This window comes from Rana temporaria, chromosome 8 (genome assembly GCF_905171775.1).
Source record: "Rana temporaria chromosome 8, aRanTem1.1, whole genome shotgun sequence".
Classification (NCBI taxonomy): domain Eukaryota; kingdom Metazoa; phylum Chordata; class Amphibia; order Anura; family Ranidae; genus Rana; species Rana temporaria.
Window position 1 is genome coordinate 134,969,735 of NC_053496.1, and position 20,475 is coordinate 134,990,209.

The window sequence follows — 20,475 nt, forward strand, 5'->3', positions numbered from 1 at the left end:
AGAGGTCCCGGATGGAAAGCCCCCTTTATTTGGTAATTTATTTTTATAAAAAAAAGGGGGGTTGCCATCTGGGGCCCTGGTGGCCTCCGGACCTTTAAGGGGGTTCCCATCCGGGCCCTCTCCAGCTGACTTGAGCAAGTCTGGTGCAAAGTTACCCCTGCTTTATAAAGGGTAACTTTCCGCTGCAAACCAGAGTTACACGCACCGGGAGTAGCCTGCGCCGGCAATTCGTAATTTGCTGAATCGGACCAACTCCCTCATTTGCATATTTAAAATAGAAAAACCAGGGCCGCGCTAGTTCAGACCAGCGTAAATGGGCGCCCACGCCGCACCGGCGTGGAAAGGTCCAAACGAAAAAAAAAAATCTACGTTACGGCGTAATATTGTTTGCTGAATACGGCGCGGAGATACGCCGGCGCAAATTGGCATTTACGCCGGGCATCTCAGTCTACACCGGCGGAAATTGTTCCTGAATCTACCCCAGTGTCTTTTCTACCAGATAGATAGATAGATAGATAGATAGAGCAGGAAGGCTAGTCAGTATAGTTAAATCTACAATTTGTAGAGAATATATTCACATCCCTAGGAGTTGTCAATATATTTATAAACTGTATAGCTCAGCTAGATCTGCTATTAGTATCTGCCAGGCAGGAGATTGTGCTTGATGCAGTGCTCTAACGTGTTGTATTGCCTGCATTAGGGTTTATCTTAAACATAGTACTCCGTGTTATTCAACGTGTGCTAGTTAATTGCACATACATGCATTACCTGTTACTGCACGTGTGCTATTTATTTGCACAGAAACGCAGTCGCTGTTAATGCAAGTGGGCTATTGAATTGCACAGAAACGCAGTCGCTCTTACTGCGCGTGTGCAGTTTAATACCACCTAAACGCAGTTGGTGTCACTGTGTGTGTGCTGTTACATAGCACCTGAACGCAGTCGCTCTTACTGCGCGTGTGCAGTTTAATACCACCTAAACGCAGTTGGTGTGACTGCGTGTGTGCTGTTACATAGCACCTGAACGCAGTCGAGTTTAATACCACCTAAACGCAGTTGGTGTGACTGCGTGTGTGCTGTTACATAGCACCTGAAAGCAGTCGCTCTTACTGCGCGTGTGTAGTTTAATACCACCTAAACGCAGTTGGTGTGACTGCGTGTGTGCTGTTACATAGCACCTGACCGCAGTCGCTCTTACTTCGCGTGTGCATTTTAATACCACCTAAACGCAGTTGGTGTCACTGCGTGTGTGCTGTTACATAGCACCTGAACGCAGTCGCTCTTACTGCGCGTGTGCAGTTTAATACCACCTAAACGCAGTTGGTGTGACTGCGTGTGTGCTGTTACATAGCACCTGACTGCAGTCGCTCTTACTGCGCGTGTGCATTTTAATACCACCTAAACGCAGTTGGTGTCACTGCGTGTGTGCTGTTACATAGCACCTGAATGCAGTCGCTCTTACTGCGCGTGTGCAGTTTAATGCCACCTAAACGCAGTTGGTGTCACTGCGCGTGTGCTGTTACATACCACCTGAACGCAGTTGGTGTCACTGCGCGTGTGCTGTTACATAGCACCTGAACGCATAAATATGTCTGGAAAGACAAAGCGAGGCAGAGAGTCATGAGGGCAAGCAGGCTCTGCATCTAGAGGTAACGCTGGTGGTGGATGTGGTGCATCCTCTTCAGCACGTGGCCGTGGCCGCTCGTCCTTCTTTTCGGGAGCTGGCTGTGTTGAGCCTCAACATGCAGAGAAATTAGTGGAGTGGATGACCAAGCCGTCCTCATCCTCCTAATCCTCTCTCACACAGACTGATCATAGTTTGTCTGGCAAAGCAGCTGCCAAGGCGTCCTCTTCCCTCTGCACAATGGCTTCACACAATCCTTCCCTAGTCCCACCATGTCCTCCTGAGGAGTCCCCCGAACTGTTTCAACACTGTGTTGGGTACATGCTGCATGAAGATGCGCAGCGTTTTGAAGACTCCGATGACGGAACACAGATAGAGGAAGGCATTGATGTGAGCCCAGGGAGAGGGGGTGGCCGAGAGGAACAACAATCTGGGAGTGATGTTCCCCCAGCTGGAGCATACTGCCAGGTTGTCGACAGTGATGATGAGGAGGGAGGGGATGATAAGGTCACTGACTCTACCTGGGTGCCTGATAGGAGAGAGGAGGAGGAAGAGGAGGAGGAGGAGGACGAGGCACAGGCACATCTCCAAAGAGGCAGGATGCCCTCCAGGGGTCAGCTTAAGGGCAGCACACCAACTGCATTACGTGGCACTGCTGTGTCTCAACGGTACAGCAAAAGTTCTTTGGTGTGGGCCTTTTTTGAAACATGTCCATCAGATCGTACCTTTGCTGTTTGCAACATATGTCTCAAGCGTATCTTGCGTGGCCAAAACATCACCCGCTTGGGCACCACATGCTTGTCCAGACATATGTCGACCTGCCATGCAGCTCGTTGGCAAGCATACCAGAAAGACCCACACCAAAGCAGACCTCCCCTTGCCCTTCTGTGACCTCCAACCCCACTAGACCCCCAGTCCTCTCTGAAGCCTGCACTGAAGTTGTAGAAATAGGTGTGTCACAACCTAGTAGTGGTAGTACATGCGGGCAATCTACTGATAGTACCAGACAAATTTCCCTGCCCCAGCTGCTGCAGCACCGAAAGAAGTACACTCCCAGCCATCCTCATGCCCAGCGGTTGAATGCTAGCTTAGCAAAATTGCTAGCACTTCAACTGTTACCTTTTCAGTTGGTAGATTCTGCCCCCTTCCGTGAGTTTGTGGAATGTGCAGTACCTCAGTGGCAAGTACCCAAACGCCACTTTTTCTCCCAGAAGGCGATTCCGGCTCTCTACCCGCATGTGGAAGGCAATGTCCATGCCTCGCTGGACAGGGCGGTCAGTGGTAAGGTGCATCTTACCGCTGACTCATGGTCCAGCAGGCATGGACAGGGACATTACCTGTCTTTTACGGCCCATTGGGTGACTCTGCTGGCAGCTGGGAAGGGCGCAGGGCAAGGTACAGTAGTTTTGGAGGTTGTTCCGCCATCACGCCTCCAAAACACTACTACTGCTTGTGACACACCTCTCTCCTCCACCCCCTCCTCTTCTTCTTCCTCCGTGGCCTCTTCCTGTGGTGATGTTTCCTCAGAACCAGCCGTGCTTCGTAGGCGTACGAGGGGCTACGCAGGAATGCAGGCCAAGAGATGCCATGTGGTGCTAGAGCTGGTGTGCTTGGGAGACAGGAGCCACACTGGGGAAGAGGTTCTTTCAGCTCTGCATGGGCAGGCTCAGAGGTGGTTGACGCCACGCCAGCTGAAGCCTGGAATGGTGGTCAGCGATAATGGCACCAACCTCCTCTCTGCCCTGCGACAGGGAAAACTCACCCATGTGCCCTGTTTTGTGCATGTTCTCAATTTGGTGGTGCAGCGGTTCGTGGGCAGGTTCCCGGGCTTACAGGATGTCCTGAAGCAGGCCAGGAAAGTCTGTGTGCATTTCCGGAGGTCATATAATGCCACTGCTCGGCTGACAGACCTCCAGAGGGAATACAACCTGCCCAAGAACTGCCTAATCTGTGACATGCCCACCAGATGGAACTCTACGCTGGCCATGCTGCAGCGGCTGCACACGCAGCAGAGGGCCATCAATGAGTACCTGTGCCAATATGGCAGCAGAACTGGGTCAGGGGAGCTTGGTTTTTTTTCACCACGCCAGTGGGCCTTTATCAGGGATGCATGCACTGTCCTGTCACCATTTGAGGAGGCCACGAGGATGGTGAGCAGTGACAGTGCATGCATCAGTGAGACTGTCCAGCTTATTCACATGTTGGAGCACACCCTACGTGGAATAATGGACAGGGCCCTTGAGGCAGAACAGAGGGAGGAAGAGGGAAGAGGAGGACTTCCTTACCTCTCAAGGCCCCCTTTATCCAGACACTGTTCCTGCTTGCCCACCTAGCACACAGGAAGAGGAGGAGGAGAATGAGGAGGAGGAGGATGATTGTATCAGCAGCATGGAGGTGGAGCCTAGCACTCAGCATCAACAGCAGCAGTCTTCAAGGGATCATTTACAGTCCCAAGGAACACGTGGACTTTTACGTGGCTGGGATGAGGTGGCTGTGGATCCTGTCGTCCTCAGTGACCCAGAGGACTGTGCCCCGAATGCCTCTGCAAACCTACGATGCATGGCCTCCCTGATCCTGCAAAGCCTGCGTACGGATCCTCGTGTACGTGCTATCAAGGAGAGGGATCATTACTGGCTGGCAACTCTCCTTGATCCACGTTACAAGAGTAAGGTAGCGGACCTTATGTTGCCATCGCAGAGAGAGCAGAAGATGAAACTTCTGCGGGAGGCCTTGCAGAATGGTCTGTGCAATGCGTTCCCAGAACCGGGGGGATTACCAAAACCTGGCGCTGGACAACGTCTTGCTGAGGCTTCGGTGAGTCAGAGAAGGTGGCCGTCTGACCGATGCTTTCAGACAATTTTTTAGTCCACAGCCCCAAGGTCTGAGCGGTTCCAGCAACCATCGCCAGCGTCTGGTTTACATGATCCGGGAATACCTAGCGGCAAGATCCGACTTGGACAGCTTCCCCACCGAAAATCCTCTGGCTTACTGGGTCTTGAGGATGGATCACTGGCCAGAGCTTGCACAGTACGCAATTGAGCTACTGGCTTGCCCTGCATCCAGTGTTCTTTCAGAACGCACATTCAGTGCTGCTGGAGGCTTTGTGACCGATCACAGGGTGCGCCTCTCCACCGACTCTGTTGATCGACTGACCTTCATCAAAATGAATCAGGCTTGGATCAACACCAGCTACCAATCACCTGATGCTGATGTTACTGAATAAGATTTTTTTGTTGAAATGTCAGATCCCTTTGAGACTGCGTATGCTGATGCTGAGTGACTGTCCTGTTATGCTGCTGATGGAATATCCTTCTCCTCACTTTTCTTGCTGATAGCTAGTAAGAAATGTTGTTTTTCTGTGCTCCGCCACCAGTGCCTAAGGCCTAATTGTTCTGCCCCTGTTTAACAGGGGCGCCTAATAACAATTTTTGATGCAATACTTTGCACATGGCTCCTTGTTGCACTCCAATTACAGATATTGGGAGGGGTTGCAGTGTTGTGTTGTGCCTACGGACACATTTTTCTGCCCCTGTATAACAGGGGCGCCTAATAACAATTTATGATGCAATACTTTGCACGTGGCTCCTTGTTGCGCTCCAATTACAGATATTGGGAGGGGTTGCAGTGTTGTGTTGTGCCTACGGACACATTTTTCTTTCCCTGTGTAACAGGGGCGTCTAATAACAATTTTTGATGCAATACTTTGCACGTGGCTCTTTGTTGCGCTCCAATTACAGTATGTTTGAGGGGTGCCCTTTTTTCTACAATTTTGCTTTCACAAAAAAATAATGGCCCCCCCACCACCCCTAAAATAATCGAGATATTGTTGCCACACAGCACGTGCGCAAGCAGTATTAAATTACTTTGTTCTTATAATAATTTCATGTTGTGCAGGGACATTTCTAAACACGTGCCACTACGATAGACACACAGCAGGTGTGATATTTAAAGGAATTTTTCTTTTTTCTTTTTCACTTTAAGCATCATTAACCACTTCCCGCCCGGCCTATGGCCGATTTACGTCCGGGAAGTGGTTATGAAATCCTGACAGGACGTTCTAGAACGTCCTGCAGGATTTCATGCCGCGCGCGCCCGTGGGGGCGCGCATCGCGGCGATCGGTGATGCGGGGTGTCAGTCTGACACCCTGCATCTCCGATCTCGGTAAAGAGCCTCCGGCGGAGACTCTTTACCACGTGATCAGCCGTGTCCAACCACGGCTGATCACGATGTAAACAGGAAGAGCCGCCGATGGCTCTTCCTCACTCGCGTCTGACAGACGCGAGTAGAGGATAGCCGATCGGCGGCTCTCCTGACAGGGGGGGTTCGCGCTGATTGTTTATCAGCGCAGCCCCCCCTCGGATCGCCACACTGGACCACCAGGGATGCCCACCCTGGAGCACCAGGGTGGGCAAAAAAAAAAAAAAAAAGCCAGAAAAAAAAAAAAGTCTAATAAATAAATAAAAAAAAAAACAAAGAAAAAAGATGCCAGTCAGTGCCCACAAATGGGCACTGACTGGCAATCAGTGCTGCCACCCCTGTGTCCATCAGCGCCACCCCAGTGTCCATCAGCGCCACCCCAGTGTCCATCAGCGCCACCCCAGTGTCCATCAGTGCCACCCCACAGTGCCCATCCATGCCCAGTGCCCACCTATGCCACCCATAAGTATCCATCAGTGCCGCCCATGAGTGCCCATCTGTGCCGCCTATGAGTGCCCAGTGCCGCCCATGAGTGCCCATCAGTGCCGCCTATGTGTGCCCATCAGTGCCGCCTATGTGTGCCCATCAGTGCCGCCTATGTGTGCCCATCAGTGTCGCATACCAGCGCCGCCAATCAGTGCCACCTCATCTGTGCCCGTCAGTACTACCTCATCGATGTCCATCAGTGCCATCTCATCGGTGCCCATTAGTGCCGCCATATCAGTGCCCGTAATTGAAAGAGAAAACTTATTTACAAAAAAATTAACAGAAAAAAATAAAAACGTAATTTTTTTTCCAAATTTTCAGCCTTTTTTTAGTTGTTGCGCAAAAAAAAAAATCGCAGAGGTGATCAAATACCACCAAAAGAAAGCTCTATTTGTGGGGAAAAAAGGACGCCAATTTTGTTTGGGTACAGTGTAGCATGACCGCGCAATTGCCATTCAAAGTGCGACAGTGCTGAAAGCTGAAAATTGGCTTGGGCGGGAAGCTGCGTAAGTACCTGGTATGGAAGTGGTTAAAATCGCTGCTCCGGAAAAAACGGTAGTTTTTTAAAAAACTTTTTTTTCCATTGATACATGTCCCCTGGGGCAAGACCCGGGTTCTGAAAGACTTTTTCCAACATTAAATTGAATATTGGTCTTTAAAATGAGTGTTTTTGAATTCGAACGTTCGAGTCCCATAGACTTCAATGGGGTTCTAAATGTTCGCGCGAACCCGCGGTCTGTTTGAACGTTCTGATGCGAACCGAACCCGGGTATGTTCGGCTCATCCCTAGTCAGCCCACAGCGGGGCTTCAGCCTGCTGTCTTCTGAAAACAGGTCACAGGAGTGCAAAACGAACTGTGACCTGGTCAAAAGTTTGTTCAAGTTTTTAGTGCTGCACTTTTCCGAGTTGTATTATTCAATATTAGGTTGGTCACCTTTTGTGTTAGTGGCTCCGCCTCCCAAGTGAGGTGAGTCCCTCCAAAATCTATATCAGACCATTAATCGCATGCCAGGAAAGAGGGGACGAGCAAGCACCTTCTGAAAACAGGTCACAGGAGTGCAAAACGAACTGCACTCCTGTGATGTACAGGAGAAGTACAGCCAAACAAATTTTGGCTGTACTTTGCCTTTAATTACATGCATGATGTTTCACCATTAATTATTTTATTCATTAAATATTTTTTATGTTTATTTCACATTGGTCAAAAGTTTGTTCAAGTTTTTAGTGCTGCACTTTTCCGAGTTGTATTATTCAATATTAAGTTGGTCACATTTTGTGTTAGTGGCTCCGCCTCCCAAGTGAGGTGAGTCCCTCCAAAATCTATATCAGACCCTTAATCGCATGCCAGGAAAGAGAATGAGCAAGCACCCCCCTTCTGAACCATACCAGGCCACATGCTCTCAACATGGGGGGGTGCTATGGGGTAGGGCCCCCCCCCCCCCCAATGCACTTTGTCCCCATGTTGATGGATAACCAGTTTTTGTTAGATAACCAGTTTACTGTGTTTGACACATTGACAGGTGTCTTTGAAAACAAGCAATCAAACTCATGTGGAACTACACCATTTACTAAATGAAGGTGGCAAAGCATTGATTTATATTCAGTGTGTGAATCTTAGTAGGAGAGGATGTGTGCTGAATCCTTGGCACTATCCATTTAGGCGCTGTGAGGGGCAGTCCAAACCATGCTTGTAGGTTAACTAAGGGAGATTGAATATCTTCAGATTGGGAATGTCCAGCAGGCCATCAAGCGTTCTAAAGCTGACACCTTTACCATCTCTTAAATAGGGAAATGGATATTATGACCTCTAGTGTACATGTTCCTGTAATGTCCTCTATTTGTAAATGTTGGCATGGCAACAAAATATGGGTTTTAAGAAGTTATGATTTATGGAGCCATATCCACAGCATATGGCCTGTCAGTTAGCTCATAGGGTTATACTTTGCTGCCCAAAAAAAAAGCATGACAAAAGGAAATTAATGCAGCGACCTCCACATCTAAGGACTGGTAAGAGTGCAATGTATTACATTTTTGTTCTTGGGTTTAGGCACACTTTAATGATACACTGTTTTAGAAAATGTAAACATTTTATTTTATTTCACTAATGTGAAGCTCCCCAGTATGTTTGCATTGCTGTAACCTACTGTACCTTAAAACACACATATACTAATGTGATGCATTATGGTGCTATTCATTGTGCTATTCATAGCACACAACAATTCATATTTTGCACACTGTGGTGTGTAGCAGTGGAAGAAATGTCATTGAAAGTTTTCTGGTTCATTGTGGTGCATTGATTATCAATTCAAAATAAGTGTACTGCCTTGTTTCTTTTTTTTTTCTGGAGCCTGCAAAGCATTGCACCCATGATCTGCTGCAATCTCAGTCTCATGTAGACTCTCAGCATAGCTGTTTGCCCATACCTTGTCCAGGTAGGCAGTTACCTGAGAACTGGAAGAATCAATAGACTACCAGAGCTCTCACCAGCACCCTGGTAGCTCTTTAAAACTACCAGCTGTCCTATGCTGTATTTATTATGCTTGTTTCTATTGTATATCTTTTATGTATTCTATAGACCCTCCTGAATAAGCGGTATTACCGAGAAACCGGTCGAGGTTGCTGGCTGGCTCCACCCATTAGACATTTATGGTTTTGTTTTACCACATTACCTTTCTGATCTGTGGGGCTTGTCCATAATGTTTTCAAATTTGTATTTTGTTTTATGTTAATAAATACCTTTTATACTATTCTATGGTCATGTTATCAGTGCCTTGAAAATCCTAGCCAACACCTTTTTGACCTGTGACTATTGATGATTAATAGGCCCCAAGCAACCTTTTCCCTATACTCACGTGGTCCCCCTTTTTTCAATCATATATTCTGGATGATGGCACATTGATTTACTATTTATCAGTCTTAATTGAGGATATACTCTCCCTTTTTGGTTAACAGAGTTTGTAGGCATTCTTTCACAGAAAACTGTGAATAAATGACAAGGCCGTGTGGGTGGGGCCCCTCACGGCCACACTCTTATCAATTTGTGACAGCGGCCGTGGGGACGACGACACCTGCCTGCCATCATAGGGAGAGGGAGGTGAAAGGGAAGAGCTGCAGGCGCTGAAACATGTTACATGTTTCACCCTAAAAACATGTTCTGAAAGTGAACTTATCCTTTAATGCAATGTATTTTAACAAGTGACATAACATGCTGTAATGCCTGTGTGTTGAACTGAATACGTCTGAATGGGCTCTGATAGAAACAATCATGAAAATTTATTATTTTATCTTAAAGGTATAACAGATACAATTGCACACTTATACAAGTTTTTATTTATTTTTTACTTCCTTTTAAAGAGAGTTGTAATAAGATATTCAAGTAATAACTGGCTTTTACCATCATGGGAATAGTGCGTGTCTCTGTGGCACTTCCTTGGTTAATGCTCCTGAGGTTTTATCAGCTGATAAGAACTCACACCTTTTCTTTTTCACATATAAATTTACACTCTAGCTGTATCTGATGTTGCTATAGTAACAAAATCCATTATGGAAATAAAATATCAAGAATGTATGACAAGATTTTTTATTAAATGCTGTAAATGCAGTTTAGTGGAAGCTGCTGAAAAAAATGTTGTGTGTTTAAATAGCCTTTGTAATAAATATAGAAGGTTTATGTTGTGATATAGACATGCTTGCGTCAGTGTAGGCTGATTTACAATCATATGTTCATTGACTTCCATGCTGGACCACTTTGATATGACCTTGAGTCATAGTTACACCTTATTTATGTCCAGTCCTTATTTGAATTTCAGAATCGTAAATCTGTTTTATTTCCATCATCCTTTCTTTCATTTTGCAGTATTTGAGGGCTGAATTTACCATTTTGTATTCATTAGTTGTGTATGCGTAGAATCATTTCCTTTAGTTAAAAAAAAAAAATCACTACATTGCCGAGGCTATGAGTCAGCGGCAAATAATTTGTATTGCAATATTACCACGGCTTAAAATATTACATTTGTTATAGTTCCCTAATTTTGCTTGCAGGTCTTTTAAAAATCATATGCAGTTACGGAATGCGCAAAATACCAACCCACAAAAGGCATTTACCAAATGATGGAGTTATAGTCATATATATGGGACTATAGACATAAATAAAAAAAGTGGCAGAGGATTTCAGTGTTTTTTACTTTATCCCAAAATTTAAAAAGTACCGTAATCAGTATAATAGACATGTGTACAGTATCTCTCTAAGGTAATTCATCTACCTAGATCTGTTTAGGCATCTTCTTTTTTTAGGTTTAACGGCTTTACCTAATAGCAGGTTACATGGCCCTCTGATGATTAACTAATGATTGACATGGTTTATTGATTGTGTGGTGAGTATGAAGTTCATTTTGCAAGGTAGAAAACCATGCCTAAAATCTATTTTTAATTTAATTTATTTGTGTCTAATGCCCTGTACACACGATCAGATATCTGATGGAATCTAATCCAATGGATTAGCTGGCTTTCATCAGTCTTGCCTACACACCATCAGTCAAAAATCTGTTTGTGTCAGAATGTGGTGAGGTAAAACACTGCGATGTGCTGAGAAAAATGAAGTTCAATGCTTCCGAGCATGCGTTGACTTGATTCTGAGCATGCGTGGATTTTTGACCGATGGATTTCCCCACAGACGATCATTTTTTTTCTGTCGGTTTTTTAACCATAAGAAAAATTTAAAACAGTTTCTATTTTTTTTCACCGATGGGAAAAAAAACGATGGAGCCCACACACGATCAGTTCGTCCAATGAAAACGGTCCATCGGTCCGTTTTCATCAGACGAACCGACCGTGTGTACAGGACATTAGAGTGAATAAAACCATACTTCATAAGGGCTTTGCTTTTTGCCTTCCTGTAGATTAACTTTAAGTTTAGGGTTTTAACGATATAAGGTGTTTTTGGTTATACCTGATGGACATTTGTTGTTTTTCGACCTGGTTTACTATGTAACAAATATTTTGTAACATTATTTTATTTTTTGCAGAACTTACACAGTTCCAAATTCACAGTAGATCGTCATAGTGGAGTTCTCCGTGTTAAAAATGGGGTGTCTTTAGACTTTGAAAAATCAAGAACTCATTTTGTCACAGTATTAGCTAAGGTTTGTATTTTGATTGTTTTTAATTGCTTATTGATTTATTCATGTTTAACAATTACAAAGAAATCAATAGTGGTAGAAAAAGTTGACAGTGTGATACCCTGAGTCATCTGAGTGAAAAACATAGGAAGGGAGAAGCATATTATGTATATTCTCTCATCAAAGGCTAAAGTTGATGCTTCTTTCCAGTGTTTGCATTGCGACTTGGAATTGTATTTAATTCAAAATCAGCTTAGTTTGATGCTTAATATTCTCTCATAAATTATTTATCAGGGAAATATGGAAGGAGGTCTAGAGCTAAAATTATTGCTCTCGCTATAACGTTTGCGATGATCCCTCACATGTGTGGTGCAAACACTGTTTACATAAGAGGGCGTTCGCTTCTGCGTGCGAGCATGAGGGGATGGGGGTGCTTTCATTGTTTTTTATTATTATTTTTTATTTTATTTTTACACTGTCCCTATCATTTTTTTTAGCACTTTTATTCCTATCACAAGAAATGTAAGCATTTCTTGTGAAAGAAATAAGGCATGACATGTCCTCTTTATGGAGACATCCTTGGCCAGCTCTGTGGATTTTCTGGTGGTGCCACCGGATCAGATCTCTGGCTCTTTAATTGCACAGGAGAGCCTGTGCACAGGAGAGCCTGGAAAGGCGCCAATGGGTGGCAGGAGCAATCCAGTGGCTAATCAGCTGCTAGAATGGCTTTTACACTAAAGGAAATTGCTGGTTAAAAACAGATATCTGGATGATGCCTGTACCTGCCACTTCAAGCCCACAATATCATATGACATAATGAGGGCGGGAAGTGGTTAAATTATTCCTATTAATGTTCTCCACCATCACAGCATAATGTTTCCCTACAGTCTGGTCAGGGAAACATTAACACATTTTTCCTCCTCTAAAATGGTGAAACCAACATCCAGAGTTCAGAAACATTTCCACAGTGCAATTTCTGCTGAGAGCAAAGCTGCAATTTGCAAATATTGTGAGAAGAAATATTCTTTTCCAAATGCTACAAGGATGACAAAACACATCCAGACGCACAAAAATACTTTATAGAATGAAATGATGAGGATGTGAGTAGCTTTTCCATCCAGAGTTCCCATTCCAGAAACACTCTTTCTGCTGCCTCTGGATCATCACAAAGTGGTTCTTCACCAGCAACATCTTCAAGTAAGAAAGTGTTACAAACCACTGCCTCCCAAAAATACAAAATCCCTTTATGTATAGAGAAAATATTACCTGAAAATCAGCAGTACATTCATAAAGCTTTTCATATACCATATTTATCGTCATGTAACACGCACTTTCCCCCCTGAAAATAGGGGGCAAATCACGGGTGCGTGTTATACGCCGATAGTGTACCTCGGAGGGGAAGGAGGGGGACGAGCATCTGCCGGAATTCAATGAGCCGTTATCTCTTGTTTACTTGGCTCTCACTCTGCTCTGACTTCACACACAGTCCCGCCTCCGCCATTGGCATTGGACCAGTGTTCTGTCAATAACAGGAGCTGGTCCAATGCAATGGTGGAGGTGGGACTGTGTGTGACTGCCAACTGAGAGCCAAGTAAACATGAGATGATGGCTTTGTGATTTCCTGCACTGCATGAGAGATGGTGAGGCTGCAGATGGGCATCAGGCTGCATTGATGGGAGATAAGGCTGCAGATGGGCACAGATCAGGCTGCATTGAGGCTGCAGATAGGCACTAATCAGGCTGCATTGAGGCTGCAGATGGGCACTAATCAGGCTGCATTGATGGGCACTGACCATTATTTTGCTTCAAAGTGATTTATTTAAAAAAAAAACGTTTTCCTGAAACTTCCTTCTTAAATTGAAGGTGCGTGTTATACGCCTGTATGTGTTATATATCGATAAATACATTATATATTCAATATACTGTATAATTCAGGATCAGCATTGTCAATAACTAAATATGCATATTGGCAGGAAGCTTTTACATTATTATGAGGGGGGGTTGCCTGTTCTCATATATAGTTAGAATGTTCTTAACATATACAGTCCTTATTATTCCATTTATAATTAAAAAAATAATAATTAAAAAGCAAGTTTACTTTATTTACTGAATAAGCTATACTCCTATTTCAAGCATATTACTTTTACATGCACTGCATTTCACCTTCCCAGGGTAACAAAATTACTTTCAATTTGTAAAGCTACCCCACACAAATTGTTTTACATTTTTCCTAAAATTAAAATTTTTACCGAAAAAAAAAACAGGGCCATTTTTTTTCCCCCCTTGACTTCAAAAATTTACATCTCTAATCATAGGTCAGCATTCTTGTGGAGTCATGGGTAGCTAGAGGGGAAGATGATATGTATCTCAGAATTTGTCAGCTAATTAGGAACAGGCAGTCCATGTGTTACAAACAAGATAGGGACTAGGCTTGTTCCTAAGTTGAATCTGAGCTTGCTGATAATTGCCTTGAGCCTACCAAGGAAGGGAGGTTGGAAGACTGGCCCTGTATGTTCTCAAAAATATTGCTGGAGGATCTGTGTATGTTGGAATTTGGAGGGTTCATACTTAAAGGGCGTGTAAAGGTACATGTTTGACGATTAGCGGCCCCCCAGCCCCCCCGTTTACATACCTGAGCCCTGGAAAGTCCTGTGTCACAAACGTGCTCGATTGTTGCCCAGACTTCTCGGCTCTTTATTGGATAGATTGATAGCAGTGCAGACATTGGCTCACGCTGCTGCCAATCAAATACAATGATGTGGCAGATCGGGGGGCGGGGGCCGAGTCATCTGTTACATGGGAGCGTGCCCACAAGGTAACCCCCTCGGGATAGAGCTTCCCAGAGGGGGTTAGCTCTTGCAGGGAGGAGCCCCGAGAGCAGCCGCGGGACCCCAGAAGAAGACGTTAGGGGCCACTCTGTGCAAAACAAAGTGCACAGTGGAGGTAAGTATGATATGTTTTGTTATTTCATTTTTTTTAAAACACAAAGCTTTAGTACCACTTTAAGGAGTTATTCATTGAGCTGCCAGTTGCATCTTCTTGTCTTAAGGTAATCTAGTATGATTGGAGCAATTAATTATGGTTCCTCTTAAAGTCTCTTCAACCCGGGTCTCTTAAAATGAAAAGTACTGCTAGATGCTTTCTATGAGGAAAGCTATTAAAACCTGTTGTGGGCACTTGTAAATACTTCTTAGAGTATCTGTTCCCAGGCTGTTACTCAACCATCCTTGTAATCTGTCTGCCCTGGACCTTTTATTTTTCAAATTTTTATTTATTTTTGTATTTGTTATGTTTTATTTTCTATTATTATTTTGTTTAATGATTTTAAATACCTGCATTCAAGCATTACGTACAGCCCAGTTTAATCACTTTGATAGTCAGTCAGCTGATTATGGGCATACTTCTTGTTGGGTGCACCCTTAAATAGCAGATGTCTGACAAATAAATCTGACCGTGTCCATGTTGTGCCATAATTTCCTTTCTTCTTTCATTTGTATCCACGGCCGTCAATTATCTCACTAATTACTTGAGCGGTGTACATTATGTGTCTGGACTTTTAAGTTCTCGCTTCACGCTTGCTCGGTAACATTGGATTTTTTTCTATCTACTCTATAGTATGTCGAACAGCTAGACTACACAGGATGTCAGGCGGACTTTCAGGCAACCTGCAGATAATCCATATAAAGCCAATGCCCAGGTGGGGGTACTTTAAGTAATAGTGCGGAGGGCAATATAGGTTTGATTAGGCTTTTATTCAGGAAATTGGAAAAATCCATGAGCAAAGAGATCAGAGCCTATTGGGAATCTTGCACGTTGTCTGAATACATAGCATTGGAACAGATTCCGAGGGGACTATGTTTGAAAAATTTCCCAACTTTTGAAGAAATGAACTGATACACTTTCCACATTTTCCATTACGCCTATCAATATTATTATTTCATCTAAAACCGTGGAGATTGAGGAACTACAAAGTGAAATTTCTGCTTTACAAGAGGACAGCTGAGTTTGCTGACTTGGATAGACTTTTAAATGAAAGACTTTACCGTTTGGAAAAATTAATTATAGAGACTAAGAAAGAAATGATGTTGAGAGACAAATTTGACTATGACACCAGCTCGGTCTATGTATGGAGGCATACAGGAGGTCTGAGTTTTTTCCTCTGGTAAACTTGTGAGCTGCTCGGACACTAGAGCAGAATATATTGAAGAGTCAATGTGTACATCTGACTCCAATCACCCATTGGGGCCTTACAAGAAGACAAGGAATTGGGACCCAAAAATATATGAATGGGGACAGAACCTAGGACGGTACAGGAGGTGGCAATCGCTATCCTACACTAACTCAGACATGCAGGACTTAAAGTGGATGTAACCCTCACATATACTCAGTGAAGTGAACAGTTTCAGATGATACACGGATGAAACTAATTCTCCTACATAAATTTTACACATATATCCTCTATCTTCGGCTTTATATACTGTTTAGAAAATTCAGATCGTGTTAAGAGATTTTCTCTTCCTGTTCAACACTCCAATGAAATCTGGGCAGAAAGCCAAGACAGCTGATTGGAGGAAAGGCACACACCCCCTCTCCTCAAAGGTAGAGACTTTCAGAGATGATCGTTGAATAGTTCAGGGCTCTGCTAATCTATTTATAGCATCCTCACCAACACAAAACTATGGCTGCTTTTATCATATATGACGGAGCACTTGTCAGGAGTTATCAGGCTGATGACAGAAGAATGGAGCAGGAGACAGCTATGGGACATGCTTTGAAGATAACAAAACACTGCAGCTATATGCACCCAGCTCAAATTTCATGAATCATGCTTACATCCAGTTTAACAGGTATCCAGAATGTGTTGAATCTTTTCAAAATGTTTGCTCTCCCTCGCTAACCTCTACATGGGGTGGTGGGAGCGGTCCCATAGAAGCTTGTCTTTAACTTTTTATAAATTTAGGGAAATTCTAATTCAGAGGAACAAAACAAATATCGTAACAATTTCTGACTACATATGGGTATTCTTTTTTGTGAACATAGTGTAGTGCGTAGATATGATCCAATGGAACTCTTAAGGAAGCCACCTACCTATACATGAAGGAATTTGGCTCATGTATGGAGGCATGAGGTTGCCAACATCTCTGTATCAATTGAAAAAGATGAATACCTCTGAGTGAGGTGAGATTTTTCGGGCAACCAAAAAATGATTGTGACAACTAGGTCATAAAAATATAAATTTTAATACATTAGTTCAAAACATAAACATTTCATAATGACAACATTATTTAAAAAAATGAAATGAAAAATTTCCGGATTGAAAAAATTGTTACTGCTAGAGGATCACCACACACCCCAGGACTGGGCTAAGGGTATAGGTGATCATTTATCCGACGCGTTTCAGATGTCTCAGTAATACATCTTTCTTCAGGGAACAGAAAGCAGTAAGGGTTTTTCCTAAAACAAAAGAAGGGTATATAATAACATACATATAAAATATACCTGTGACCAAAGATTTGTTTTTTGACATTTGCAGCATGTGGAGAACAAAAGGGGAGAGATGGAAAGCTCAATATGTAAAAGGAAGTGGAACTCACCCCTTTCCAGACATAGAGCGCCTAAATCATCCCCATGGAGCTTGTAGGTGACCCGCAATCAGGGCGACCAAACCAGATGGTGTGCTTAATGTCCATGACGATCCCCCAATCCAGGGGGCTCCATAACCATGGGGGGGGTGGAATAACATAAGTCTCCACAACAGAGTCAGCAGTCATAGAACAATAAGAGGTGTCGTGGCTGAGGAGAGATTTAGGTAGATATGTACAGGGAGGGTATTAGATTCTTCACTAAAAGGTGAGGCTAAAAATAGAAAAAATCTCCCTAAAGTGTACTTACCACTCCAAGTGCATCAGCTCAAATAGAGATGAACAGACATTCCAGTCATGAAAATCAAACTTGACCAGAAACCAAAGTAACCTCCAACTCCAACAGGGGAGAGGAGGAAAATGAGTGCTGACAGGAACCCCCCTGACTTCCCTTTATACTTACTTTAAGGATGATGGGCCTCAGGTGTAAATGATCTACTCACTTCAGCGATATAACAGCTGTTCCTTGGATTGAGTGGGATAATTGCTTATAGGTGGAGCGATGGATAAACATTAGAAGTCAACAAGCGTGACTCCTATCCACCAAATCCACCGTGTTTGGCGTGCAAACAGCGCGCCCACTACTGACGTCAGCGTCAGGTGACCGAGCTCTAATCAATCAGGGCACAACACCGTGGCCATGCCGCTGGTGACGCACATCCTGTGCGTCACACAGCACATGACCCACGACGTCTAGTGTAGTCACAGAATCCCAAGGGTCATGTGACAGCAGCGCACCCAATCAGGTGCACAAGATGTCAGATGACTGGACCGGAACGCAATGCACACATTGGAGCCGCCCATTGTGCGCGTCACAACGACGCGAATGGGGTGCGCTCAGCAACCGGACAGGGGAAGGCAAAAGAGTGTCCGCACAAGAGGAGCGGACATTGCTGCCCACTCAAAAGAGCCGAGTGGTCCATGAGTTTAAACGACAACAATAAAATTGCAATTTCGGGACATCATTGGACCAGGCACCAGGGGAGATGGGGAGGTCAAAGGATAAATGCAGGGCAAAAAAAAAAAAAAAAAATTATTATATTAGGACCATTGGAGGAACGCTTCATGAAATGAGGGCGAACTCCTAAAGACAGGGCAAAGATGTTAACTATGCCTAAATACTTGAAAACTGGCAGATGAAGGGTCTGACAGTTGAAAAAAGGGGGATAAAGTCACCACTGCCGGGTAAGAGAGTGCCCCTAGGGCATAAAATGCCCCTGGGGCAGGCACCAAGGTGCTACTCTCCTCCGGCAGTGGATGGAGGAGCCCTCTTGTGATTGGTTGGAGTGGGATCATCACGGACACCAAAAAACATCCAGAAAAGGCCGATTGAGAGAAGGTACCTATCACATATGGCTCCTAGTTGGAGAACCACAAGGTGCACTGTCAGCAAATCATCAATAGTTGATCTCAGGTTTACAATCAAAAATTTCATGTATAAATTTTTGATTGTAAACCTGAGATCAACTATTGATGATTTGCTGACAGTGCACCTTGTGGTTCTCCAACTAGGAGCCATATGTGATAGGTACCTTCTCTCAATCGGCCTTTTCTGGATGTTTTTTGGTGTCTGTGATGATCCCACTCCAACCAATCACAAGAGGGCTCCTCCATCCACTGCCGGAGGAGAGTAGCACCTTGGTGCCTGCCCCAGGGGCATTTTATGCCCTAGGGGCACTCTCTTACCCGGCAGTGGTGACTTTATCCCCCTTTTTTCAACTGTCAGACCCTTCATCTGCCAGTTTTCAAGTATTTAGGCATAGTTAACATCTTTGCCCTGTCTTTAGGAGTTCGCCCTCATTTCATGAAGCGTTCCTCCAATGGTCCTAATATAATAATTTTTTTTTTTTTTTTTTTTTTTTGCCCTGCATTTATCCTTTGACCTCCCCATCTCCCCTGGTGCCTGGTCCAATGATGTCCCGAAATTGCAATTTTATTGTTGTCGTTTAAACTCATGGACCACTCGGCTCTTTTGAGTGGGCAGCAATGTCCGCTCCTCTTGTGCGGACACTCTTTTGCCTTCCCCTGTCCGGTTGCTGAGCGCACCCCATTCGCGTCGTTGTGACGCGCACAATGGGCGGCTCCAATGTGTGCATTGCGTTCCGGTCCAGTCATCTGACATCTTGTGCACCTGATTGGGTGCGCTGCTGTCACATGACCCTTGGGATTCTGTGACTACACTAGACGTCGTGGGTCATGTGCTGTGTGACGCACAGGATGTGTGTCACCAGCGGCATGGCCACGGTGTTGTGCCCTGATTGATTAGAGCTCGGTCACCTGACGCTGACGTCAGTAGTGGGCGCGCTGTTTGCACGCCAAACACGGTGGATTTGGTGGATAGGAGTCACGCTTGTTGACTTCTAATGTTTATCCATCGCTCCACCTATAAGCAATTATCCCACTCAATCCAAGGAACAGCTGTTATATCGCTGAAGTGAGTAGATCATTTACACCTGAGGCCCATCATCCTTAAAGTAAGTATAAAGGGAAGTCAGGGGGGTTCCTGTCAGCACTCATTTTCCTCCTCTCCCCTGTTGGAGTTGGAGGTTACTTTGGTTTCTGGTCAAGTTTGATTTTCATGACTGGAATGTCTGTTCATCTCTATTTGAGCTGATGCACTTGGAGTGGTAAGTACACTTTAGGGAGATTTTTTCTATTTTTAGCCTCACCTTTTAGTGAAGAATCTAATACCCTCCCTGTACATATCTACCTAAATCTCTCCTCAGCCACGACACCTCTTATTGTTCTATGACTGCTGACTCTGTTGTGGAGACTTATGTTATTCCACCCCCCATGGTTATGGAGCCCCCTGGATTGGGGGATCGTCATGGACATTAAGCACACCATCTGGTTTGGTCGCCCTGATTGCGGGTCACCTACAAGCTCCATGGGGATGATTTAGGCGCTCTATGTCTGGAAAGGGGTGAGTTCCACTTCCTTTTACATATTGAGCTTTCCATCTCTCCCCTTTTGTTCTCCACATGCTGCAAATGTCAAAAAACAAATCTTTGGTCACAGGTATATTTTATATGTATGTTATTATATACCCTTCTTTTGTTTTAGGAAAAACCCTTACTGCTTTCTGTTCCCTGAAGAAAGATGTATTACTGAGACATCTGAAACGCGTCGGATAAATGATCACCTATACCCTTAGCCCAGTCCTGGGGTGTGTGGTGATCCTCTAGCAGTAACAATTTTTTCAATCCGGAAATTTTTCATTTCATTTTTTTAAATAATGTTGTCATTATGAAATGTTTATGTTTTGAACTAATGTATTAAAATTTATATTTTTATGACCTAGTTGTCACAATCATTTTTTGGTTGCCCGAAAAATCTCACCTCACTCAGAGGTATTCATCTTTTTCAACCTACCTATACATAAGAAAAGCACACAGGCTCTTACTTAGTC

The 20,475-nt window shown here is 44.2% G+C and overlaps 1 protein-coding gene across 2 annotated transcripts in view; it reads left to right on the top strand.

Moving 5' to 3' along the window:
• Positions 1-20,475, top strand: part of CDHR1 (cadherin related family member 1) — a 226,927-nt gene that overhangs the window by 78,045 nt on the left and 128,407 nt on the right. For both annotated transcript variants that reach the window (XM_040320726.1, XM_040320725.1), the window contains exon 7: positions 11,332-11,448. In XM_040320726.1, coding sequence (XP_040176660.1) covers positions 11,332-11,448 — 117 coding nt within the window. The remainder of the gene's footprint in view (positions 1-11,331; positions 11,449-20,475) is intronic.